The sequence below is a fragment of the Eumetopias jubatus genome, unplaced genomic scaffold (assembly GCF_037043125.1).
Source record: "Eumetopias jubatus isolate StellerSeaLion01/CBP00866 unplaced genomic scaffold, mEumJub1_p1.0 scaffold_7, whole genome shotgun sequence".
In the NCBI taxonomy this organism is placed as follows: domain Eukaryota; kingdom Metazoa; phylum Chordata; class Mammalia; order Carnivora; family Otariidae; genus Eumetopias; species Eumetopias jubatus.
In genome coordinates this window covers 109,528,614-109,555,498 of record NW_028274813.1, presented here as the reverse complement: position 1 = coordinate 109,555,498, position 26,885 = coordinate 109,528,614, and the positions used below count along the sequence as shown (strand labels likewise).

Below are 26,885 nucleotides of genomic sequence, written 5' to 3'. Positions count from 1 at the left end.
AGTAGTGAGGTTGGCAAGAGACTGTTGATTTAGGAATACAGTTACAGTGTGTAGCTTTTTATAAAGGAAAATTCTAGAGAGAGGAATAGTGGAATCTTCTAGGGAGTGGGATTGAAGGGTAATTTTTAAAGAACAACTTTTTAATCCATACTTATTTTTCATATCTTCTGACCACATATATTTTTTTTCTTGTAATAAGACCTAAGAATTATAATTCCTTTGAAAAGAAAGGATAGGGGAGGTCAGATGTAAGCTTCTGTGTCCCAAGAAGCGCCTGAGTCTCTGGGGCGGGCTGGGGTGGGTCTCTGCATGGGGTCCCCTGCCCTGGCTTTGTTTCTGCTCTGGTACCTCCGGGCAGATCTGGAGTCAGGCTGCACTAGCAGCTTCCATAAATCATCCAACAGTGGATGTCCCAGCTCTGAGTGATGGACACTGGTCCCAGCCTTTGACCCAGAGCTGAGAAAAAAGCCCTTGGGGACCAGGAGTGTGGTGGTGTCTGTGGTTACCCGTAACTTCCATATGAGCCAGGTTTGCCATTTGCAGGTCGTTGGGGGAGAGCAAGGCCCTCACCCCCTGATGGCAAACACTTCCTGCCTCTTAGAGCCTCACCTCCAACCAGAACTTCCCCCTGTGTTCTGTTGTCTGCCAGTGTGGCCCGAAAGCCAAGTCTATATCGACAGGCAAGCTTGTCAGATTTTTACTCTTTGTCACCCCCGCAGCTCTTCTTGCTTTTGCGGGGGGCGGGGGGAAGTCTCCTTAGGAAGACTCTTTGGATAAGATTGGTGGTTGACAGATTTGAGTCCAGGTCTCACCCGCTAGTGGTTGGACCTGCTAGTAACTGGCTGCCCATTCCAGCCCCCTAAGTGTCAGTTTGCCATCTGTAAAGTGGGCACAAGCCCTCCTTTCCCCCTCCCAGGCCGGAAGTGTCAGAATATTTGGAAAGTGCTGCGCATTCACTCAGGCATTCAGTGAATTTTGGTCCCCTTCTCCTGTGCTCGTGGAGAAAATATTGGCATGTGTGGCAATCAGCATATCCAAGGCCCCAGCCATTCCTCAGGGGTGTTTGGCCGCGGTGTAGCCCGCCCCACAATTCCTGTGGTTCTTGGTGCAAAGTTAGGAATGATGAGATAAAGGGCATTTTGTAGCAGCTGCTGGGCAGAGGACCAGGCTGCCCGCACCAGCCCCTGGGGTGTGGGATGTGGAGGGGGAGAGAATACCCTGGGGCTAGTCTGGGTGGGGGTCCCTGGGGCCTCAGGGAGCCACGGAAGTTTGGAGCAGAAACCTCGACTGGGGATTGTTCATACTGTTACCTTAATGTGGGTGTAGATTTTAGAACAACGGGGTGGGGGGAGGGCACGTTGTAAGCCCTCTGGTAAATGTGAGCGATTGTTGTGAGGTCACTTAATGAGTGACCTGCCTGAGGTCACACAGCTAGGAAGTACCAGAGTCGGGATTTGAATCCCGGTCCGTCAAGTGCCAAACCTCCACTCTTGTCACTCTGATCTCCGCTCTGATGTCCACCGACGTCAGCTCTCGTTTCACTGGCCCCCAAGCTCCCCTTGATCTCAGGGATTTTCTTCTGTGGCCTGGCCCTGGCTCAGCCAGCCAGCCTGGAGTTCCTGAGAATTCGGGAGGCTTCCCAGGATACGGGCGCAGGGTGGGAGCCCCTGGCTGCGAATGTTGGAAGGCATGCAAGCATGAGCAAGTGTGACTGCTCGCTTAAAAATGGATCCCCCTTAACAGAGAGGGAGCCCTGATGATTCTTTGGTTCTTAAATGCATGCTTTATTTATCTCGGGCTTGGAAGTGTACACTGAAGAATTCTGTCCTGAAACCGGGGTGGGGGAAAGGGTGGAGAGTTTGAAGACAAAAGGCTTGTGCCTAAATTGCCGTCGGTTAACAGACTTGCTTCAGCCAGACAGCATGTGGACTGAGCTGGGGGTACAGGGTTTGGGGGCATCCCCCAGCGGCCTCCCCCGCCATCCCCGCTCAGCTGTGCTCACCACCCACTTCATTGCAGCAACAGCAGCTCCAGGCCCAGCACCTCTCCCACGCCACGCACGGCCCCCCGGTCCAGTTGCCACCCCACCCGTCAGGCCTGCAGCCCCCAGGGATCCCCCCGGTGACGGGGAGCAGCGCCGGGCTCTTGGCACTTGGCGCCCTGGGCAGCCAGGCCCACCTGACGGTGAAGGACGAGAAGAACCACCATGAGCTGGACCACAGAGGTGCGGCCCAGAGCTGGGGCAGAGGGCAGGGCTGGGCTGGGGGTGGAGGCCTGGGGGCGTGTCCTGTAGGTCCTACCGTAAGGAGACACAGCAAATGTTGTCACCCTGGGGCCAGGAGTTAGCAAAAGATGTGGTGCTATCTGTCGAATTCCTGGTACATGGAAATCGGAGCCCCACTCCCCCCGTTTCATGACTACCCCTCAGTCCCTGCTATGTACCGGGTGTTCTCTGGCCCAGAAGACCTCGTGCGTCCTCCCATCCTCCCAGCTACGTGCTGCCCATCCTTAAAGGGGGCCAGCCCAGGCCCATTCCTTCAAGATGCCTTCCAGTCCGTGCTGGGGACCTTTTTCCAATTCCCAGGAGAGTTGAAGAGCCGGGGTCCCAAGAATGAGCCCTAGGTTGCTGTCCTCTTGTAGCCTGCCCCTCAAGAATGTCTTGTCCTCACCAAGATCATTAGTCCTTCAAGAACAGGGGCCATGTTCCTGGCTTTAAACTTAGCAGATGTGTCTCACCAGTGCAGGTGCCTTGGAAAAGGTACACAGTTGACGCTCAAGTAAAGACTTGCGAGTCGACTGTCTTCTTTAAGCAGAGGTAGCGATCACACTACTGCACAGAAATGATCAGGAATACTTGGAATGAGAACCCCCCCCCGCCTCCACCGGGCCCTTACCGTGAGGACCCTGGAAGCTGCACTCACTAGGGCCCAAGAGGGCGTGGTTTGTCGGGGAAGGAAAATTCATGGCTCCCGGGCAGGCCCTTTCCAAAAGTTGCCACCTCGTGTGGTGTCTGCCCTTAGACATTGTTTTCCCCATTTTATTGAGATAGAATTGACGTACAAAATTGTGGAAGTTGAAGGTGTACACCATGATTTGTCTGGCCTTTGGCTGTTGACCAGGGTATCCGGCCCAGGCCAGGGCGCTGGGGCGGTAGTGGAGTGTGGGAAGCAGAGACTGAGTTGCTTGTCCCTGCAGAGGGCTGGTGCACTTGGCAGAGGAGAGGTATCCTCACAGCCGAGAGGAGAATCAGGGAGCTAGTGCTCAGCTGCTGTGCAGAATGACCGGGCTTCTCCGCAAAGACGCACAGAATGGTGTTAGTTAAAAAAACAACAAAACCCACTCCCTCAGTTCCTTTTAAAAACAACATGCTCAATACCCAGATCCTTTGCAAGCTGGTGGCTTTAAAAAGTGTTGACCAGGGATCTGGGTGCCCGGCAGAGCAGGGCCACAGCCGCCCCCCCACCACATGCGGGTCTGGTGGCCAGGGGGAGTGTGGGGGACTGGGGCGGTTAATTTGCAGGAGTGAGAAATGTCACCTAATGGCCCTGCCTTGGCTGACCCCCAGTGACTCAGAGAGCTAGGCCTGCTGCCCGTGTTAAAACCCGTCCACTAGCAAAGCATAAAAGCCAGCTGTGTGAGACTGACCTTTTTCCTTTTTTTTTTTTTTTTTTGTCTTTTTCTCTTGGGGGGCCTGACCCTCCTCCTCTCCGGGCCTTCCGTCCCCAAAGAAAGAGAATCCAGCGCGGTAAGTGTCAGCACTCTGGAGCATGTGGAGTGTGTTTGGGGTGCTGGGGGGGGAGCAGGTGGGATCCTGGGGTGGAGGGGAATCTCTCCAGGCTTTCTGTCCATCATTTGGCAAATGAGTAGCTTTAAGTGAGCTCTAACTCTCTTTTTTATGAGTGGTGATTAACCAGAGAGGTCAGCTGGCCAGTCTGGAGTCGCCGAGCCTCCACGAGCAGCCTGGGGGTCCTGTGTCCTGGGCGGGTTCACTTCCCTCCTCCCAAGTTGGCTGCCCCGTGTCTGATCCTGTACGCTCCTCCCTTCCTCCGAACGCCCAAGGTTTCTCCGTGTTCTGGGCTTAAGCTCGGTTTAAGAAAGTGCTAGCGAGCAAGCATTAAGGCCAGGCATTCTGCATGTCTGCCAGCTCTGAGATTTGTTGTAAATCTTTCTGATCACACTGAAGCTCAGAGGTTCTGTTTCAAGTGAATAAGCCTTCTGAATAAGTGCAGTGGAGTCTGGATAAAAACAATCCTCCAGTGATTACCAAAGCTATTTTATTCCTCATCGCTGTCCTTGTATCTGGGGCCATCTCATCTGTGAGGATGGCTTTGGTTATTACCTCGTGTTAAGTAGGACTTGGAAGGTCAGGCAGTTAACTAACCATCTAGACAGCAGGCTTCCTCGGGCAGCTCCATCCCGACCCCCTTCCCTCCCAGCCCTCCACCAGGCTGATCCCAATTAGCAATAGTGCTCTCGTCCCCTCTTGACTTGCCGACGTGCTCAGAAATCCAGGTGCACGTTTGGGTCCAGCAATGGCTTGGTATATCAGAAAGGAAAGACTGAAGCTGAAAATCCATTTTGATTGCTTGAGCGTTGATCCTCAGAAGGTGGCGTTTTTGGAGAGGTGGTATGCCTAGATAGGAGTGGGGGGTGGACTGGACCCCTCCAGGCCTGGGTCTGGTCCTGGCTTCATGGGACGCCAGGTGGCTCTCTTGGCCTCTTTAAGCCTCAGTTTCTGTATCTGTGCCACGGGCATATTCCTGCCCAGCCAAGCCTCCCCGCTTAGTCAGGAAGCCCCCTCACAAGAGCACCCAGCATCCGGGAGGTGACCCGGTTAACAAGGACCCGTTGCCGAGTGACACGAGGGTTTGACGCCCGACGCCCTCTGTCTTCACATCGTCCCCCTCCCCATTGCTGTTCGCATTTGGCTTTGTGCCCCAGTCTGTGAAAGCTTTCTGCTAAAAGAATCCCCCGGAGAATGCCCCAAGAGCTGAGCTCCTCACTCCACAGTGCTGGTCCACACCCGTGCACGGCAGACTCTGGGGAGTCCGGTGGGAAGGGGTCAAGCCGCCATCCGTCCTGGGCCGGTGTGGGCAAGGCAGCAGGGCTTGTCCGCCTGTGGCCGTGGCGGCCGAGGCCGTGCAACCTGCAACGAGCAGCCCTTTGCAAACCAGGTTGTCAGCAGATGAGGCCCCCGCAGGAAGGACAGGGCCGTGGACGAGCGGGAGGGGGACGGCTGCACGGGCTGGAAGCTGTCCCAGAGGGGTTAGTCTGGAGTCCAATTAGAGGTAGCTTCATTCATATTTCCTTGCCTCGCCGAAGCAATAAAAAATACTTAGTTTTTTGGCTGCCTGCCAGCCAGAGGCGGGCTGGATCGATGCCGCTAAATGCCTGACATGACTCTCTCCAGTAGCAGCGAGGGTTTTCAGCCTGACTGCAGGAGAAGAAAGAGCTCGCTGTTCTCCGAGCCACGTACCGGGTCGCAAGGAGAAACCTGAGCAGCCGCGCACCCCCTCCCCCCTGCCCCGCTCCCCACCCGCCCACCCGGGAGGAGAGGGCCTGGGAGCCTCACTGCTTAGCGCGGGGTGGCCGCCATCGGAGGAAATGAAATGCCACTGATTTTTCTGTGGGCGCTCGCAGCGGCTAATTGAATTGCGGCTGTGTGCGCCTTGCCGCCACTCCCGCACGGCTGTGGGCAAGGCTGAGCTGCACTTCCATTAGAACCTCCATTTTTTCTTCAAGGCTTGATAACTCTGCCATTTTAATTTGCTTCAGGCAGAAACTTGGCAGGGAAGGGCTGCCCAGAAACCAGCTTAGGAAAGGAAATGAAGTTCTGTGGTTTCCACACTGTCCTCCCCTCCCGCCCCCCCAAATGCCAGGGACTGGTCTCCAAGAAAGTGGGGGAGACGTGAAGTGGAGGCTCATTCCTCCCTCCCACCTCCCCGCCTTTCGATGTCCTTCTCTGCCCACGGCCCTCCGTGTCCCCGCGTGGCTGCGTCCTGCACGTCCACACTGCCTGGGGATGTGGCTGGACTGGACTTCCCCTGCCCTGCAGTCCGACTGCGCCCTGGGAGAGCAGGGGCTGTGTCTGGCTCCTTCCCCTATCCCTGGCACCCAGCCCCGGGCCTGATCTAGGGTGGGTGCTCAGGAAAGGCGGGGGGTGAGTGGTGAGTGATGAAGGAAGGTGTAGTTTGGTCCCTTAGAAAGGAGTAGACCTCAGCAGCCCCTTAGAGGGGCGCGCCGGTTCTGGTACTCTCCCGGCCCTAGCCTGGAGGGCACAGGTTTGCTGGCAGGTGCCACTGTAGGTAGCTCCTCCCTCCCTGCTCCCTAGCCCGGTGCTGCCAGCCACACCGCGGGGGCCGTTCCTGGCCACTGCTAGCGCCCCGCGTCAGCCGGACCCCTTCCTCTGTGGGATGCTCTCCGCCTGCCCATGCTGTTCCAGCTTGGTCTACTGGCCCGGCCCCGCTCTTCCCAGGCCTTGCATTTCAAACTGTTGCTGGGCTTGCTTGCTTTGGAGTTTGAAGGGAGAATTCATTAGGCCCTTCCAGGCCTGAGCAGCTCGGGTTTCCTTCACGTTGCCTCCAGTGGGGTGCCTTGGGCACGTCTCCCAACCTCTCGGGGCCCCTGCATTCCCATCGTTACAAAGAGAACAATTTCACCTGCCCTTGTGCCTTTTCCCACCTTGCCGAGGGAAAGGCTTCATGAAGTTGCAGTTCTTGTTTCTTTCTAACACTGCTGTTTCTCTGAAGTGCTTGAGACCTGGCGATGGAGTAGTAGGACGTTCACACAAAATGCCAAGTTGCCCACCTCCACGTAGAAGGCCTATTGGCAACGCGACGTCCTTCCTCCCTGTCAGTCTCTCCATTCCAGTCGGGGTCAGCAGATGAAGTATTGGACGTGGCCCCTTGTGTCCTCTGAGACCCATCTTTCAAGACTCAGTGCAAATTTTGCGTATCCCTTCTTTGAGCAAATGTACATGGCTGGCCCAAGGTGGGTGATGAAGGAGGGGTGGCCCTCCTAGAACATAAGGTCCCACAGGCCAGAAAGCAGAGAGCTCAGCACAAGCCTATTTACTTAATAGCAGCGTCGTGGCTACAAAAGAGAATTGTGCTCCCAGGGCTCCCCCGCAGGGAGTCTGGATTGCTGCGAAGGCTTCCCTGGTAAGGCTCTGATGGAGTGGAGGGTTGCAGGACACACACAACACCTCTACTGACTTCTTGAGACCCCTGCGTTTAGCTTACGTCTCGGTGTGCAGGGAATGTTCACACTGGATCTCCCTTCTGGTTTCCAGAATAACTCCGTGTCGCCCTCTGAAAGCCTCCGGGCCAGTGAGAAGCACCGGGGCTCTGCAGACTATAGCATGGAAGCCAAGAAGCGGAAGGCAGAGGAGAAAGATAGTCTGAGCCGATATGTACGTGTGCTGGGCAGCACGGGGTCGGTGGTGGGGTCTGGGGTGTGGGAGAACCCACAGGCCTGACTCGTGGGTGAGTCAGAGGCACGGGCGGGGGCGGGCTGGGGTTCCTGGCCGGGGTTCCTGGCCGGGGTTCCTGGCCGGGGCGGCAGGGGCAGCGCAGGTTCATACACACACGCTGTGAGCACATGGGCCCCAGCCAGGACGGGGAGTGGCTGAGAACTGTGGGTGCCCCCCGCCCACAGGCCAGGGGGCCCCATGCTGCCATCACAGCCCTCCCAGAATCCCCGATCTGCTCCAGGGGGCCGACCCCCACGCCCCCACACTTTGAGCCTACCGTGTGGTCACGGTATTGCTGTGGGCCAGGCTGTTCGGATGAGAGCTGAGAGCCAGGGAAGGGGGCCATGCTTTGCTGCTTGCAGTTCTGTACGTGTCACCCAAGTGCCTCAGCTGCATTTCTGGGAGACGAGGCGATCACCCCTCCCACACAGAGTGGCGGAAGAGATGACGTGAGGCTAGCACTCTTCCTCGACTGTGATGGTGGCTATGAAGCCGCTGGAAGGAGCCAAGTGTGATGGGGCAGGTGTGGGTGAGGCTGCCGGTGGGCATGGAGCGCAGTGACCCGGAACAGGGCTAGGGGGCTGGGCGAGTGGACAGCCAACGTCGGTGGGCCAGAGGGGAGAGCGCGTGGACTGTGGGGTTTGGCCCTGGGTTCAGATTCCAGCTGGTGGAAGCAGGGGCTGCTTCAGGCTTGGTCTGGGGGTGTGGTGGGGGTGGCCCCCTGACTGGCTTCTCTCTCGGTTGCAGGACAGTGACGGGGACAAGAGTGACGATCTGGTGGTGGATGTTTCCAATGAGGTGAGCAAGGACAGGCCCAGGTTGCAGCGTGCTCGGTTTGGGGGGGTTTGAGGCGGCTCCTCCCTTGGCTGGGAGCTGTTGTGTCCCAGCTACTGCTCCATCCAACGTGGCTGGCAGCCAGAGCAGGGCAGCGAGGCATTCGGCTGGTCAGGAGGAGGAGAACAGGGCTTGGCTGCATGGTGGTTGGGGTTGCTAGGGCGGGAGCCCATGGGAGAGAACGCAGGCGTACCCCAGAGATCCCAGGCAAGGGCCAGCTCCTGCTCCCTCTGGTCCTCCGGGTCAGCTCTGTTCTCCCCGCCACCTCGCAGCATCTTGAGGGTAGGGGTCGTGAGCCCTTGGGATCCGCCTCAGCAGGGAAGGAGGACCTGGAGCTGCATGAAGCCAAGAGGCCCCACTGCCCAGATTTGAGTCTTGAACTTGTGTCTGATCCTGGGCTGGTCACCATCCCCCACCCCTGCCAGGCCCCAGTCTCCCCATCTGTGGGATGAAGGGGTGAGACGAGATCATTGGGAACTAGTCGCCCCTGACTTTGTGGCCCCAGGTCCTCTCCCCGTCAGCTGTGTGCGCTCCCGGCCTGTTCCCAGCGCAGGGAAGACTCCAGGCTGGTTGTTGCTGTCAGTGCATCTCTGCATCCGTTGTGTTTTTAGGACCCAGCGACACCCCGGGTCAGCCCTGCACACTCCCCTCCTGAAAATGGGCTGGACAAGGCCCGCGGCCTGAAAAAGGATGCCCCCACCAGCCCCGCCTCAGTAGCCTCCTCCAGCAGCACACCTTCCTCCAAGACCAAAGACCTTGGTCATGTATGTGGGGTCTGCCACTGATGCCACAGAAGTGGAGGTCTGGGGCAGGGGGGGGTGGAGGGAGAAGGTTCTGGAAAAGGTACAAGCTGGAGTGGTCATAACTGGAGGGTAGAGGGGTGGTTTACAAAGAACATGGATTGGGGTTTGGCCCCAGTTCAAATACTGGCTTTCCCACTTACTGGCTGGCTGGGCCCTGTGCTACCAGTTAATGTTTCCGAGCCTTGGTTACTGCATCCATAAAATGGGAACGATCACCACTGTCCCTGACAAATAAGGTTGGCAAGAATTGAGGGGCCGTGGGGCAGGAGATTCAGAACAGGAGCCGGTACTGGGTGTTGTGGCCCCAAGTGCCCAGCTCTCGAAAGAAAGGAATCTTCATGTCTTCCCTGTTCAGAATGACAAATCCTCCACCCCTGGGCTCAAGTCCAACACACCTACTCCGAGGAACGATGCCCCGACTCCAGGCACCAGCACGACCCCAGGGCTCCGGTCGCTGCCGGGCAAACCCCCCGGCATGGACCCAATAGGTATAATGGGTAGGCATGGCGCTGGGGCGATGGCGCTGGCGGGGTGGGGTCTGCCCCGGGCCCGGGCAGAGGTTGCACAGCTAGGCCAGAGCACTAGGAAGTATGTGGGGGTTGGGGCTGTCCCAGGGCCTGCCTCCGGGGGCACTCCATGGTCAGGTTTGAGGAGGACGTGGACACCTGATGTGTCAGAACTGATGGCAAGGGCTTACTGGGGCCGCTGTTGGGACTCGGTGTGTGGAAGGAGCTCCAGACAGGTTGTCCCCATGTGTGTCATCAGTTCCTTGAGACTCCCAACAACCCCCTTCTGGGCCTCCGTGTCCTGCTGCGTAAAAAGAGGTGGGCATATCTCTCAGCTTGAACCTTCTTGGACCGCGAAGACCAGGATCCCAGTTAGATGGGTTCAGTCCAAGAGGGCTGCCTGGCCCAGGCAGCTTTCGAGTGCAGGAAAGATTGCTGCTGGGCTGGGAGGCATCCTGGTGGGGCCTGAGCTTTGTCCTGGAAGGAGGGGTGGGCCCACTCCCCCTGAGGGTCTCCCCTGGCTGACACCCGCCTCCTTGCAGCCTCGGCCTTGCGCACGCCCATCTCCATCACCAGCTCCTACGCGGCCCCCTTCGCCATGATGAGCCACCACGAGATGAACGGCTCGCTCACCAGCCCGAGCGCCTACGCCGGCCTGCACAACATCCCACCACAGATGAGTGCGGCCGCCGCTGCGGCCGCCGCCGCCTACGGCCGATCGCCAATGGTGAGCTTTGGAGCTGTACGTAGACCTTTTGGCTCCTTTTGGGGGAATTGGGCAAGCAGTGGGGAGTTGGTGGGGGTTGTCAGGCAGCTGCCTCTGGGGCAGAGTGTTTATTAGAAAAAGAATGGGACAGAGGCTTTGGGGTCAGCCGACCTGGGCCCTACCCCCACTTGACCTGTTAGTCATGTGACCTCATACAACTCAGCAGCCCCCGCCCCCGCCACCACCCAGGCCGTCTTTTTCCATCTGGAAAGTGGGGCTGCTCTCTCTCTTTCTGGGCTGTGTGGGGATGGGAATCCCAAAAGCTGTCCAGTGACTTCCACGTAGCCTGCGTTTGGTAAATGAGGCTGCTTGCTATACCGAGAATGAGTTCAGATTTGGGTCGGCAGAGAGGGGTTCTTTCTCGGGAGACGGTTTCTCTCCTGGGTGGCTTCCTCTCTCTGAGATGACGGGCCCACTGGACACCAGGGGAGAGAATGAAGTGGGGCCGGGTCAGCTCTGCCTGGTGGAGCCGGGGGAGCCGGGGGGGTGGGGCTCGAGAATACTGGCTCAGAGTTGGTGGGTCTGGACTGTCACGCTGTCCCTCCCACTGTCCCGGGCAAGACACCCGGCCTGCTGGGCCTGTTCTTCCTCTGAGACAGCTGGCTCTGCTCTGTCTTCTGGGTTTTGAAGAGGCAGCGCTGTGGGCAGGACCTAGGAAGTGGGGAAGGAAGAGGCTGGGGCGGGGGCTGCGTGGTGGCCTCCCTCACTAAGGGCTGGCCTGGTCTTGCCTTACAGGTTGGGTTTGACCCTCACCCTCCCATGCGGGCCACCGGCCTGCCCTCAAGCCTCGCCTCCATTCCTGGTGGGAAACCGTAAGTTCTGGCTGTGCTTACTGCATGCTAGCTGGGGAAAGCGTACAACCCCCTAACCCCTCTGCCCAGCCCTGGTCGACCTCCCCTTGAGAAGATGTCCGCCCTCTAGAGGTACTCACAGACCAGGTTGTAGCTGCGGGAGACGGCTGCCTGGCCACACTTCTGACCGGCCCTGGGGCTCCCGCCGAGTGGGGAACTGGGGATGGGGAACACCGCAGTTGATGGGGCCTCCATTTCCAAATGACGTGAGCGGCCCTGGCCGCAGGAGCTCCGCTGGGTTGGAGCTGCTGGAAGCACCCCCAGCCTAGAAAGCAGGTAGGTGGCAGGTAGATGGTGCTGGCTCACCCCCGGCTCCGATGTGCACTCCATGATTCCTCCTGGGCGGGACACACACACACACACACACACACCTCTTTCCCTCCCTCTTACCCCAGGCGACACACACACACACACACACACACACACACACACACCTCTTTCCCTCCCTCTTACGCCAGGCGGGACACACACACACACACACACACACACACCTCTTTCCCTCCCTCTTACCCCAGGCGGGACACACACACACACACACACACACACACACACACACACACACACCTCTTTCCCTCCCTCTTACCCCAGGCGGGACACACACACACACACACACACACACACCTCTTTCCCTCCCTCTTACCCCAGGCGGGACACACACACACACACACACACACACACACACACACACACACACACCTCTTTCCCTCCCTCTTACCCCAGGCGGGACACACACACACACACACACACGCACACACACACACACACCTCTTTCCCTCCCTCTTACCCCAGGCGGGACACACACACACACACACGCACACACACACACACACCTCTTTCCCTCCCTCTTACCCCAGGCGGGACACACACACACACACACGCACACACACACACACACCTCTTTCCCTCCCTCTTACCCCAGGCGGGACACACACACACACACACACACACACACACACACACACACCTCTTTCCCTCCCTCTTACCCCAGGCGGGACACACACACACACACACACACGCACACACACACACACACCTCTTTCCCTCCCTCTTACCCCAGGCGGGACACACACACACACACACGCACACACACCTCTTTCCCTCCCTCTTACCCCAGGCGGGACACACACACACCTCTTTCCCTCCCTCTTACCCCAGGCGGGACACACACACACACACACGCACACACACACACACACCTCTTTCCCTCCCTCTTACCCCAGGCGGGACACACACACACACACACACACACACACACACCTCTTTCCCTCCCTCTTACCCCAGGCGGGACACACACACACCTCTTTCCCTCCCTCTTACCCCAGGCGGGACACACACACACACACACGCACACACACACACACACCTCTTTCCCTCCCTCTTACCCCAGGCGGGACACACACACACACACACGCACACACACACACACACCTCTTTCCCTCCCTCTTACCCCAGGCGGGACACACACACACACACACGCACACACACACACACACCTCTTTCCCTCCCTCTTACCCCAGGCGGGACACACACACACACACACACACACACACCTCTTTCCCTCCCTCTTACCCCAGGCGGGACACACACACACACACACACACACACACACACACCTCTTTCCCTCCCTCTTACCCCAGGCGGGACACACACACACACACACACACACACACATACACACACACACACACACACACCTCTTTCCCTCTCTCTTACCCCGGGGCTTATAAAGGAGGAGGTAACATTCGAGCTGAACCCTTTCCACGGGGATTTATAGATGGTAGGAAAGGGCATTCCAAGGCACATGTGGGGCTAGTGACACGATCTGGAGCCAAGGGTGTATGGGAGCAGGAGCAGAAGTCAAGGCTGGGATGTTAAGCAGTCCCCGACCCTGGTAGAACCAGGCCAGGGAGGTTGGCGTGACTGGGTTCCCTAAGATTTGGGGTGCGGGGCCCAGACGTGGGCCAGTCGGAGTGGTGCCGTCTGGCCTGGGAGGACTCGTGGGGACTGAAAGGATTGGGGATGACGGAGGGGTTGGTTCTCCCTTTCAGAGCGTACTCTTTCCACGTGAGTGCTGATGGGCAGATGCAGCCCGTGCCCTTCCCCCACGACGCCCTGGCAGGCCCCGGCATCCCACGCCATGCCCGGCAGATCAACACGCTGAGCCACGGGGAGGTGGTGTGCGCCGTGACCATCAGCAACCCCACGCGGCACGTCTATACAGGTGGCAAGGGCTGCGTGAAGATCTGGGACATCAGCCAGCCGGGCAGCAAGAGCCCCATCTCCCAGCTGGACTGCCTGGTGAGGCCCCAGGACCTCAGGCATCTCCTCTAGCCAGCGGAGGGGCAGCCTGGCTGGGCCTCCGAGCAGGCTGGCTGGCCCCTGGGCCCTGGGTTTACTTACCATCCTTAAGTGGAGGTAGCGAGCTTCCCGGGGTTTGTGAAGAGATGCCCGAAAGATTGAAGGGTTGTGGATGAGGGAGGGGATGGCCTGGCAGCCACCGGGAGCGAGGGCGGGATGTGAGCAAGCAGGGGTGGCGAGGGTGGCAAGGGCACTTGGTGTCGCCGGATGTGATTCTTCTGGTCCCTGGGAGGAGGGGCGGGCAGAGCTCCATGTTGCCCCTTCTCCCTCCAGAACAGGGACAATTACATCCGCTCCTGCAAGCTGCTCCCTGACGGGCGCACGCTCATCGTGGGCGGCGAGGCCAGCACGCTCACCATCTGGGACCTGGCCTCGCCCACACCCCGCATCAAGGCCGAGCTGACGTCCTCGGCTCCTGCCTGCTACGCCCTGGCCATCAGCCCCGACGCCAAAGTCTGCTTCTCCTGCTGCAGCGACGGTAACATTGCCGTGTGGGACCTGCACAACCAGACCCTGGTCAGGTGAGGCTGTGTGAGGGAACAGGGGAGCCTCGTTCTCGGCAAGGTCACGCTGGTTGTAACGGGGACCCATCCGGGGTGCTTCTGGCCGTGGGGTGGCTGCATCAGAGTGGGCGAGGACCCCCGGGTGAGGAGACAGCCAGGCCTGACCTGTGCGAGGGGGCAGCCGTGGGTCAGGTGCTCGGCGTGGGCAGGGGATGGAGGGCTCCCCTGCAGAAGGCTCCAGGGGGAGGGGGGCGTGGAATTCAGAGCATCGGAGACAGCAGAGGGGGAGAACTGAGGAAGGAGGGCGTCGGGACCGGAAGGTCGGGGGCAGTGTCACTTGGTGGTTGTCGTGGGGACTCGGGAGCCGTGGCCCCATGGGAATCCTACCCCCATTATGACCCTGTGCTGGTCACTCAGCTCCCATGTCTCCGTGACCCCGGTGTGAAGTGGGCATGGTGAAGGTGGTGCAGGGTGGCGTGCCCGCCCCAGAATCGGCTGTCGGGTGCACAGCGGCTGTCCTCACTGGTCATAGGGGCCTCCAGCTGCATATGGCCTCAGCCCCATAGCCCAGCAGGGGGAGGAGACCTGCCCGCGGCGGAGATTCTGGAGTGGGCCGGGAGGAGGCCCGGCTCTGCTGCGAGCTCACCAGGGGACTGCGGGTGCATGGGCCACCCCCTTCTGGGCCTCTGTTTCCTCTTCTGCTCAGACACAGCTGGCCTCGGCACTCGGTGGTTCTGGAGGGCTCACCCCCTTTCCCTGCTTGGCCTTCGTAGGCAGTTCCAGGGCCACACGGATGGGGCCAGCTGCATAGACATCTCCCACGATGGCACCAAGCTGTGGACTGGAGGCCTGGACAACACCGTGCGTTCCTGGGATCTGCGAGAGGGTCGGCAGCTGCAGCAGCATGATTTCACTTCCCAGGTGTGTGCGCTCCTCCCGTCCCCCAGGCCAACGTGTGCCCTTCCCTTCTGGGGTCCCACTGGCTGGTCAGGGGACAAGGGGGCCCTCACAGGTGGTCATTGCAAGTGGACCTCTGACCAACCTGAGCCCCCTTGGAAGGCTTCCTGGAGGAGGCAGCAATAGAATAGAATCGACAAGGCCCTGGAGTTGGGTGTACTTGACCCAGCTGTTCAGAACTGATTCTCAGCTCCTCTACTGTTGAACGCTTTGGCCCCGGTGTTTTTCCTCCCTCATGGGATGGGCACAGTAGTAGCTACCTCGCAGGTCTGGTGTGAGCACCTGAAAGGGTCCCGTTAAAGCCCTAGCGATAGCCTGGTTCATAGAAGATACTCCGTTAATGTTAGGTAGCCTTATCTTCCATTGTTGTTTGTGTTATTTAAATATTTTAACTATATATTTAATATTTCAGTTTTATTCACTTTTTTTCTTAAGGAAAGGAAAAAGTCACAGGGAAACTTGTGTAACTTGGAAAGTGAAATGCCTCTTTCATCTCGGAGTTGGGATGCTGGCTCTATACCACTTACTTTCTAGAGTCAGCAACCTCTCTGAGCCTCTACTTCCTCACCCCTATAAGGCATTCCAGGGCTGAGGGAGAGGAGAGGGGCTTTGCCTTGCAGATGGCATGTGGGGACGTGATGGGAGCGGGAGCGGTGGGCCCCTGCCCTCGGGGTCCCTGAGCAGGGCCTTTGAGGAGCCCCTGGGGCCCTGGGGGGAAGGATCGGGGGGACAGAGGAGCTGAGCCCGGTCTGCCGCCCCCTGCAGATCTTCTCGCTGGGCTACTGCCCCACCGGGGAGTGGCTGGCTGTGGGCATGGAGAGCAGCAACGTGGAGGTCCTACACCACACCAAGCCGGACAAGTACCAGCTGCACCTGCATGAGAGCTGCGTGCTCTCCCTCAAGTTCGCCTACTGCGGTGAGCCTCGGGGGGGCCGGGAGCCGGGGCAGCCCCGCCTGCCCTCTGCACGGATGAGGGGCCCAAAGCTTGAGAGCAAGGCAGAGCCCGCACGCCAGCCACATCTTGGAATCCGGCCTCCCGATCCCGACCGCTGTCTCCCCCTGCTCCCCCCCATCCTTATTCCTGGGATGCGGCTACGGCCACAGGGTACCAAGCATGCACAGCAGCAGGCCAGAGCCAGCCCTCGTGGGCCTGGGGCAGGGAAACAGCACTCTCAGCCTTGGGGCCGTTCCTCTGCTGGCTGAGACCGCGGGCTGTGATGGCTGACAGCCCCGGGTTGGATCTGCTTCTCCCCGGACTGGCTGCGCAGCCTTGGCCACCCCTCATCCTCTCTGCACGCCGGGGGGGTCTTTCTCTGGGAGTGGCCCAGGGCCCCCCCACGCGGCTTTGGAGAGCAATAGCACGTGAGCTCGGGCAGAGCGGCCTGCGAGTCAGAGCACACGCCGGTCACCGGCTGCGGCTGGCTGTGTCTCCAGACCTCAGGGCTCTGCCATTTCTAGCACTTTCTGCCACCTTCTAGTCATAAAACTGAGAAGGGTCACTCCACTGATAAGCTTTAAAAAGAATCTTTTGCGGAAGTGTCACGTCTGTGATGTATTGCAAATCCCACCGTTCTCCATCCCGTCGGCACCCACCCCTCCATGATTGCAGAGAGGCGTTCTGGGCGAGGGGGCCCGGGGCGGGGGGGGCGGTCTGTGAGTCGGATACGGGTCTCGCTTATGAAATGCCCCTCACCAGCCGAGCCTCTTAACTAAGCGCTGGCTGGCAGTTCACACCACGTCTCCATGGCAGCCGGCCATGTCTGGGGTGGGTCTCGCTTTCCAGGGCAGCCAGCCACGAGCTGACGCTCCTTTGCCTCCCGCCTGCAGGCAAGTGGTTCGTGAGCACTGGGAAAGACAATCTCCTCAACGCCTGGAGGACGCCGTATGGAGCCAGCATATTCCAGGTACTGCCCACCACCCGGCTGCTGCTCCGGGTTGGGGCCTGCCCCTGGGGATGGGGATGGGGGTGGGGATGGCCCCTTCCAGCCCCTACGTGCTGGGGCTCCAGGGTGGGTTCCCCAGAGCAAAGGCCTGGGACACATCAGCGGGACACACATTGCAGCTGGTGGCGTCTGACCCATAGGGTGAGGGCTTTTAAGTGGGGGTTCTTGTGGTATTTCTAGAACAAGGGGGAGTTAAGTCATGCTCTTGGCTCTGGCCTGTGGCCTGAGCACTTCCAGGAGGTGCCCTGGGCAGCTCTTTTCAGAGCATTGTTCCCTGATGTTCAAGTAAGTTTGTGTTTCATCTCGACACCTCGGTGTAAGGAGTGAGAGAGGGCAGGAGAGAAAGGGTCTGGAAAGAGATGGGAGAGCGGGAAGAGGCTTTTCGTGATTTTTCAAGATCTGGGTTCCGACATACAGCTCTCACTTATGCATGGTCTTGACTGCACGCACGCATGCACAGTATGCTCCTGTGCTCCGAGCTGACAAGCCGCTTTTGGGATCCGTGCTGGGAGTGTGTGGCGTCCAGCATGTCACACGTGTAACCCTCGTTACACTGGACGCTTTGGGCCAGGCGGAGGTCCCCTTCCTGGCTCCGGCCCGCTGACGCCCACGCCCGCTCAGAGGTGCTCCTTCCTGTCGGTAGACCGAGGAGAAGCTCAACCTCCAGTGCTCTCTTTCGAGCCATACAACTCCACGATCACCCTGGGCCCTGGTCATGAGCCTTTCCCGGTGGAAAAGCCGAAGGACGGGGCATCTGTTCCCGAAAGTGCCTCTCTAGGCTGCTTTGGGGGAGGCAGTGCTGCGGGCGCCTGGGGTTGGAGCTCCGGGGCTGGCAGACGGGGTGTGACGCAGACAGCGCGAAAATCGCGCTGAGTACCAAGAAAGTGAATTTCTGCCTTTTTGTCTCCCCACACCCTCCTGCCTTGTGCTCGCCTCCCCCCTGCAGTCCAAGGAATCCTCGTCTGTCTTGAGTTGTGACATTTCGGCGGATGACAAATATATTGTAACAGGCTCTGGTGACAAGAAGGCCACAGTTTATGAGGTCATCTACTAAACAAGGACTCTGACTGGGCTGTCAGACTCTGGGAGAAAAAGACTCGGCGGTGACAGGGCGACCCCGCGAGGGGCCCCGAGGCTGGCGGAGGCCAGCGGTGGGCAGCCGAGCGGTCCAGGGCTGCGCTCCGGCAGGCCAAGAGGGCGCGCCCGCCACGGTCTGGACCCCTGGGCATGGACTCCTGTGTCTCATGGACTCTGACGGATGTCTCTCCTCCTCCCTGTCCACAACCCTGGCAGATGCTACAAGTAGATTTCTTTGGAGGCTTGGGGTTCCAGCCCCCCGACAGACGCCATCATGAATCTCCATCTTTCCTTCCCCTCTCTTTTGCTCTGTCCCCCTGCCCCGGGTCGGGGGGGGACACTGGAGTGGACCAGGTGTTTGTGCTGGGGGAGGGGGGGGATCTCATTTTCCCGATGTGCAGCGCACAACATTTGTGAAAAATGTAAATAACAGACTCCTCTATCTCGGACTGGTCAGTGGGGGAGGAGGCCCCTTCCCACCGAAAATGCTAGCCGCGTACTAGCCGTGTACTTCGCCTGCTGTATTTGTAACCCACTCGTGGTGGTGGCTTTTTTTTTTTTTTTTTTTGTTTTAAGGGACATCCCCATCTGGGAAGGGGAGGCAGGGAGGGGGAGCCAAATGGAGAGGGAGTGGAGGGGCAGAGGAAGGGAGCTGCAGCTGGTGACCAGCCTGACCAGGAGGAGGGGGGGTCCCTGGGACGAATGCACCCCCCTGTGGACTTGGGGGCAGCCCAAGGCCTGTCGGGACCCGTGCAGGCTGCGCGGGCGGCCGGGCAAGGCTTGCGTGGTAGCCAGCCAGGCTGACGAAGGTCGGATTCTCTGTGGCCGCCTGCGCTCTCCTCCCTCTCTCTCAGGGGTCCGACTCTTGCTCTCTCTTTCCTTCTCGCCTCGCTCGCTCGCTCGCTCTCTTTGGTGCGCACTTGGTTATGGTGATGGGAGGTGGAGGCGCGAAGGAACTCCATCTCTGGCCCTTCTTGATCTCCGGACACAACCTTCAAAGGACAAAAAGTTAGAGGAAAGCATAGCAACTCAGCTCAGGGAGCTACCAGAGAAAAATAGCAACTGATGTGGGTGCTTTTTTTTTTTTTTTTTTTTAAATAAAAAGAATTAGAACTGATGTCCTTTATAAAAATGCCTTCTCCCCCTTTCCTGCCTCTGACCCCCTCCTCTCTCCCTAGAGGGGGAAAAGTGTAATCAACCTGCAAGGGTTGTGAGTCTGAAGGGACAGTCTCCCCCCCGCCCACCCCGGGCAGCACAACAGGGCTGAGGGGACCAGGGGTTGGTTGGGGACACCGGTCCTGGCACTGTGGTGACTTCTTGCGGCTTTCAGTCTCTTTGGAGCCCAAACAGGTTACAGGTAGAAAAATCGTCTCCTGCAGGTACCACTCTTTGGTACCAAAATGTTCTGAGGTATTAGGACTTGGGTTTATTATTTTTTTCTTCTTCTTCTTCTTCTTGGTCTTTTTTTTCTTCTTTTAAGGAAAAGCTAAAGGCCGATGTGAGTCCTGGTGGTGGGCTCTCCATGGATGTAGCATATGGAAGATAATTTTGATACTGCATTTTTATGGATTATTTTATAATGTGTGATTCCGTCTGGTGAGAAGGGAGGAAGGGGCCCCAGTGGAAACTGCTGGTCTTCAGTGATCTTGCTCCAGTCTAGCAGCTCCCCTGATGCGACCCAGAGGCTGTGGAGAGGCCATGGAGACCGGCCGGGTGCCCTGTACCTTTCTGAGGTGGGGGAGGGACCATCTGGAGGATTTCTCTCTTTCTCTGGGTCTTGGATGTGCATCTGCCATGTCTTGTTAAAGGCTCTAGCCACAAGGGAGGGTGAGGGTAGAAGAAAGATGATTCCTGAAGAAAAAAAGAAAATGAAAAGTCATTGTTATGAGCTGTTTTTATATTTTTAAAAGTTGCTATTTAAAGGTTGGCTTGATTGTTGTGTTTTATTGCCTCTACCCTCCCCCCCCCCCCGTTTGTCAGACCTCCCCCAAAAGAGAGGGCGACCACCGTCACCCTCATGGCCTGGATTCTGGGTGATTTCCCTCGTCATCCCTAAACAGGAGCTCTTGTCATTTCAGAGCACTTCCCACACTGCCCCCAACCCCCCAAAGTCTGATCTCGCAGGACAGTGAGGGGGAGTGTTCTCCCTGCCTTCCCCAGGCTGCCTTCCGGTCTCCACACTGGGGGGTGGGGGGTGGGAGCCCACCACTGGGCTCCTCTGCATGCACACACAGGATAAAGTTCCCCAAGGGGAGGACCGAGGATTTACACCAGAGTCTTACTAGACAGTCGTCCACGCAAAACGTTTTGGTAAAAAATGAAATGCGAAGAACTTCCAAGTGTAAAGTGTCTATGAACATCATCTGGACTCCGAAAGCCTTCACCATCTTACGTCTCAAGTTAGATGTCACATGGGGGACCTCAGTCTCCAGTTCACAAAGCTGTGGGTGAAGGCTTTTGGAGGGGGGATTTTGCAGAAGGGGTAGGGTAGGAAGTGCAGGCCAGTACCCTCGGAGGCAGGGCTGGGCTAGGGGGCTTCCTAGGCTCTGGGGTTTCCTGCACCCAGTAGAGAGACCTCTCCTAAAGCTGGGGACTGACGTGGTTTCCAACTCCATCTCTGGTCAAAGTCCTACTAAATCCACTGTCGTTTTACACAAAAAGGGGAATAACAACGTTTTTCAAAAGGAGTTAGAATAAAGCACAGTCTTTATTAGCCTAGAAAGGACAGATGGACTGCATGCACAGAGGGGTTGTCCAGCCGGAGAGGGATGTCCGCTCAGGCTTCTAGAGGAGAAGCTTCCGGCAGGTAGAGCAGGTAAGAGGAATGCTGATCTGGGGCTGCCGCGTGGCCAACAGCTCTGTATTGGTTGCGTGGATTTTAGTAGAACATCACACTCCTCTGTCCACGCTGATGCATTGAAGCAGAGAGATAGAGGGCCAGCTGATGGGCTGTGGCCAGAAGATTCTGCATGTGCCCGGGACCCACCTGGGGATTGCCCACCGGTGCTAAGATAGGAGTTGGGCTGGTAGGCCTCAAGGAGAGGACAAGCCGCATATCTATCAGAGAAGGCTCACCTCAAGTCTTGCCCTGGCAGAGGTGGCTACAACCATTTCCGAGGAGGGGGAAGCAACCTCTGGAAGGCTGTTGTACCCAGATGTCCTGGGCACAGGCAAGGGTGTAGAGCCGACCGAAATCTGGTCCTAACCCCGGAGGCTCCCAGTTGAGGGTAGGGAGACCATAGAGCTCCAAATTTGACTCTGTCCATGCTGCTGGCGACACATCCCGGGCCCCAGCTGCAAGCGCCTTGCCTCCCACCTGTTGTCACCACCATTGTCCCTTACACCGGCTTGCCAAGCCTCTCCACGCAGATGGTCCCATTGTGTGCTCCCTCCGCCTCTCACCCACCACTCTGCTCTGCTTCCCAGCCAGCTTGTTAGAAACCTCGAATCTCAGTCCTGCTGCAGCTGAATCTGCATTTTAACAGCTCCTCCGCTGACTCCTTGGCACCTGTACGTTTGTGAGGGGCTCTTCTAGTCCAAGGTGAGGGGCCCACTCACAGCCAACAGGAAGGGAGGCCTTGATACTATTTTCAAAGTCACCCCTACCCTTACCCTGCAGAAACGCAGGCCCAGTCAGTCCTGGCATTGGCCACATGTCACCACACCTGTCTGCCTGCCAAGCTAGACCAGCTTCCCTGGAGGGCAGCTCCCAGGACTTAAGTGGCCCCGGGGTGGTCCTGGCTTGAGATTATTCTATTTCTCTGGGAGCAGGGCATCTGGATGCTTGAAGTTGAAGCCAAGAAGTGGGCTGACTTCTGGAGTTCTGTCAACTCTGCCATTGCTCAAAGCAAGGAGATCTGTTTTTAAAAATGGGGAGGGTATGATTGTGAGAAGGCAGCTTTCGTGCTTTTAGTCCACATCAGATTATGGACAAGTGTCCAGGTCATCCCAAGCCACAGCTGACCAGGCCGCGAGCCTCCTGGCCTTTCTCTATCCCCTTTCCCCACCCGTAAGCTGCTCAACCCCAGCATAGGTGGTGATCTCCTAATTTTAACATCTATGAGAAGGTACAGAGATACAGATCTCTGGATACTGCAGCTGGACAGATCCTTAGCAAGAATGCTAAATGGTATAACCTGGCCATCAAATATTTCATCATGACGGAGTGTATACTTTTTTTTTCAGGAATGCAGTGCTTGAAAATGAACATTTTTAATGTAAAGTATAGCAAACAAACAATATTTTAAAAATTTGCATGGTTATGCATCATTTTCTTTTTCTTACGATAACAATATAAAATGCACTCTATTCCAGTACCTGTGCAACATATTTAAACATTACACTAAAATTGGACCTTTTGTATTTGAAGAGGTCTCTCTCCTGAGCTCTTAATTTTACGAATGGGACAGTTAGGCCCAGAAAGGGCAAGAGACTCACCATGAGTCACCCAAATCACATCTTGCTCTCCCTAGCATACTTTCAGGGAAGGCAGGACCGATATTTGGAAGGTTAGAGTCCAGAGGATGAGGGCTCCTGCCCCTTCAACGGTACGGGTGAAAAAATTCCTCATGGAAAGAAGTAGCCAAGAAAGGCCATGGAAACCAGCCTTCTCCCTTGAGAACCTAGAACTCACCCATCCATCCGTCCATCCGTCCATCCCCTACTCGCTCATCTATCCGTCCATCCGTCCATCCATCCACCCATCTGTCGAACTGTCCTTGTATCCACCCGTCCATCCAACCAACATTTATGTAGTGAGAATTAATATGAGAGGCTTGGTTTTAGATGCTGGAATGCAAAGATCAATAAGACAATGCTTACCCAAATAGAACTTTCTCAGCCAGAGGTGGGAAAGAGCTGATCCCAGGGCAGAGGAGGAGATCAGTGATCTCAAAGTGAAGAGTGTAAGAGGGAAAGTGAAAGATAAGAAGCGCCCCCCCCGCCCCCAACTCCATCCCTGCCCAGCTCAGGCCTTCCTCATGTCCATTAGGTCACCATTAGTCAGGGCCCAGAAAACTCCATGGTGCACTTGCCCTGACCCTGACTCAGCCCTCTCCCAGACAAATCAGATAGGGCAGGGTTGATGTCTCAGAAGTGGGCTCTTGGGACCCCCCAGACTGTGGAGGTCGGATGAAAGTCAGATGGGGCTGGAGCCTTTGTCTCTCCTTGATATCACAGCTGCCTGATGCAACCGTGTGCTGACAATAGGTTACACGGTTTGAAAAAAGCAGGTCTGGAATCTTCAGTGCTGGCAAATGAAACAGCAGGCTAATAAGGATTCCCTTTAACCATGTGGACACTGAGACATCATGGATAAGATTAAACTAAAACAATTTTACTAGCTTACGTAGAAAGAAAAAGAAGAAAGGAAGAGAGGGAGGGAGGGAGGAGAGAAGGAAGGAAGGTTGGAAAAATGGAATGAAGGAAGGGAAGGAGGGGAATCCTTTAATGTCATAAATTTAAAAACTTTAAAGGCAGAGTAGGAAGGTCCCAAGCTCAGAACAAAAGCCCAAAACTACACAGAGCAAAAATTGACAAAATTACAAGGAGGAACAGGAGTCTTTGACATGCCACTAACAGAAACTGGTAGATCAAGCCAAGAGTAATTTATAAGGATGTAGAAGATTTGAATAGCATAATTTGGAAGCTTGAGCCATCGAACCCTATAACCAACTATTGAAGAGTACAGATTATTTTCCAGCACACCCGGAAGACTTAGTTTTACCAATCTAAGGAGCAGAGGAGGCATTTTACAAAATTCAATCCCCAGTCGTGACTCTTCCTAAAGTACCAAACTGGGAATAAAAGAAAATGGCTTTAATATGACAATGGATAGCTAAACCAGACCAGCGGCCCAATAATAGGTAGTGGTTAAGTTTTAGGAGCATTGGTTTAAAGTCAGCAAGAAAACAAGAATAATCATTACTACCGCTTCTATTCAACGTAGTTCTGGGGGCTCTAGCCAATGTAATAAGACAAAATAAAAGAATAAACAAGGTACAATGAGTGAAAAGAAAAAAAAGTTGTAATTATTTGTTGCAGATAATATGACTGTATACGTAGAAAATATATAAGCAATTAAAACAAATAAGAGAGTTTAGTCAAGTTGCTGTATCCAAGATCAACATTCATTTATCAATAGCTTTCCTATTCATAAGCAATAACCAATTAGAAAAATGTAGTATAAAGAAAGTACATTTACAGTAGCAAGAAAACTTACCCACGAATCGATCTTAGCAAAGCTACACAAGACCTTTATGAAGAAAAATATAAAATGTTATTGAAGGAAATATTTTTGAAAAGACCTACATGGATCCTACATTATACCATATTCATTGATGAGAAAATCCAATTTTATTTCAAATGCTGTCTTTTCCAGAAACCTGTAATGGAATGTTACACAAATCCAACTAGAATGTTTTCTATATAATTTCACGCTGACACTAAAATTTATCTCAACAGTAAAGGACCAAAAAATAGCAAGTATAATTTTGAAGAGGAATAAGAAAGGAGGACTTGCCCTCCAGAAATCAGGACTTACTGTAAAGCTACAGTCAAACAGACCAGTAGAACAGAATTAAGTCCATAAATAGACCCCCGTATAAATAAGAATCCAACTATTTATGATCCATGTGGCATTATGTGTCAGTGGAGAAAAGCATCAGCAGATAGTTCTAGGACAATAGGCCACCTTTATGGAGGGAAAGTTGATCTCTACCTCACACACTACACAAAAATAAACTCTAGTGGGATTAAAGTCTTTAAACTTGTAGGATAAAATATTGGAGAACAGCCTTAGTGGTGTGAGGAGGGAAAGGATTATTGGACAGGACACAGGAAGCGAAAGCTATATAATGAAGAAAAAGAAAGGTCAACTTGATTGCATTAAAATTTTAAACACCTGCATAGCAAGAGATGAAAACCTTACAAGACATGAAAAAATATACATGCAGGATGCTTAATTGACAAAGAAGTGGTATCTGGAATACGTAAGAAATTCTCCCAAATCAGTACATGAGAGCCAACAACCCAGAGAAATGCGTAGAGGACAGAAACAAGCAATTCTCAGGAGAGGGAAAATGAATGGCTGGTAAACATGTGAAAATGCCCCATTTCGCTAGTTATCAGGGAGATGCAAATTAAAAAAACAAAACAAAACAAAAAAACAAAGTGAAACAGGACAATTCATTCCCATCGGATTGGCAAGTCTTTGATGAGTTTAGTAATACAAAGCTTCCACCAGGATGGGGAATGAGGAACATTGTCAAACACCGCTTGTGGGAGGAGACTTGCGTCACCCACTTTGCAGAGCATTTGGCAATAGTTGGCAAAGTAGAAGCAACACAACCCTATGACCTGGTAATTCAGCTTCCAGGTATATACCCAAGAGAAGGCTCTTAAACACAAATACAAAGAGATGTACATGGAGGTTTTCATTGCCTCATTGTTTGAAGTAGCAGAAATAACTAGAAATAACCTGTCCATTATTGGGGGAATGAATAAGGAAAAATAATCTATGCATTTTCCTACAATGAAATTATATGTGGGCATTAAAATACATGAGCTAGATCTTTATGTATCAACTTGGATAAATCTCAAAAACACAATGTGTGAACAGAGCAAGTTACAAAAGGAAATATATGATATGACGCTGCTTATGTCAAATATAAAACAAGTCTAAATTCGAGCATATATATCAAAATATAAAAACATGAGTGGAAAGAACACACCATGCCACCAGGACAATGGTTATCTGTGGGGAGGGAAGGAAGGAAGGAAGGAAGGATAGAAGGGAGGGAGGGAGGGAAATGAGGGTCAGGTGGGAGTCCAGCTATACTCATTACATTTTATTACCTTTAAAAAAATCTGAAGAAAATGTTAAACTGTTCACATTTTAAAAATCTGTGTAGTGACTTTAGTAATGTCCTATTATTTTCTGATCTTTTCTACGTGTTTGGAATATTTCATAATTAAAGATCAAATGAGGAAAGCCAGACCACTCAGGACCTGATAAGAAACCACCTTTCATTGGGCAAGGCGGGGGATGGGCCTGGGTTGGGGGTGCACATGCCCAGTGGTGGAGGAGCAAAGCCTTCAGGTCACCATGTCATCTTAGCCGTATCACCGGGCTTCTCCAGAACTTGGTCTTCTCATCTATGGACTGATGCTTGAAGGCTGGATAAGCAATCCTTGGCTCCTCTCCAGCCTGGATGTTTGTGATTCTAATGATTTTGTAGGGGTACAAGGGCAACTATCTCATGCAGAGACAACATGAATTAAATTAGTTTAGCTTTTCATTGTGAGACATGCCAAACAGATACAAAGTAGAGAGAACAGTATAGTGCATCTCCCTGTGCCCATTAATCAAGCTTCAACAGTTACCAACTCAGGGCTAATCTTGTTTTATCTTACCCCACCCATTTCTACTGGCCACCACCACCAGTGGGGTATTATGCAGCAAATCCCAGATATCGCAACATTTAATTAGTAAATATTTAAATATCTCCACAAGGTAAGATCTATTTAAAAATATAACCAATACTACGATCCCACCTAAAAAATGAACAATAATTTCCAATGTCATCAAAAACCCAATCTGTACTCAACTTTCCTCAATTGCCTCATAATTTTTTTTAAAGATTTTATTTATTTGACAGAGAGAGACACAGAGAGAGAAGAAACACAAGCAGGGGGAGTGGGAGAGGGAGAAGCAGGCTTCCCGCTAGCAGGGAGCCCGATGCGGGGCTCGATCCCAGGACCCTGGGATCATGACCCGAATCGAAGGCAGACGCTTAACTACTGAGCCACCCAGGTGC

General features: G+C 54.9%; 1 protein-coding gene across 12 annotated transcripts in view; it reads left to right on the top strand.

Annotated features, from left to right (window-relative positions):
* The window catches only part of TLE3 (TLE family member 3, transcriptional corepressor), a 48,862-nt gene extending 28,871 nt beyond the window's left edge, over positions 1-19,991 (top strand). For 4 of the 12 annotated variants that reach the window (XM_028100108.2, XM_028100106.2, XM_028100102.2 and 1 more), the window contains 14 exons: positions 2,020-2,224; positions 3,729-3,745; positions 7,292-7,411; positions 8,219-8,269; positions 8,917-9,069; positions 9,464-9,605; positions 10,157-10,356; positions 11,116-11,192; positions 13,280-13,529; positions 13,863-14,110; positions 14,866-15,013; positions 15,815-15,965; positions 16,877-16,953; positions 17,939-19,991. In XM_028100108.2, the coding sequence (XP_027955909.1) occupies positions 2,020-2,224; positions 3,729-3,745; positions 7,292-7,411; positions 8,219-8,269; positions 8,917-9,069; positions 9,464-9,605; positions 10,157-10,356; positions 11,116-11,192; positions 13,280-13,529; positions 13,863-14,110; positions 14,866-15,013; positions 15,815-15,965; positions 16,877-16,953; positions 17,939-18,046 (1,947 nt within the window). In that variant the 3' untranslated portion in view covers positions 18,047-19,991. The remainder of the gene's footprint in view (positions 1-2,019; positions 2,225-3,728; positions 3,746-7,291; positions 7,412-8,218; positions 8,270-8,916; positions 9,070-9,463; positions 9,606-10,156; positions 10,357-11,115; positions 11,193-13,279; positions 13,530-13,862; positions 14,111-14,865; positions 15,014-15,814; positions 15,966-16,876; positions 16,954-17,938) is intronic. The other 8 variants (XM_028100107.2, XM_028100105.2, XM_028100100.2 and 5 more) reach the window with 4 other exon arrangements.
* Positions 19,992-26,885: the final 6,894 nt, after the last annotated feature.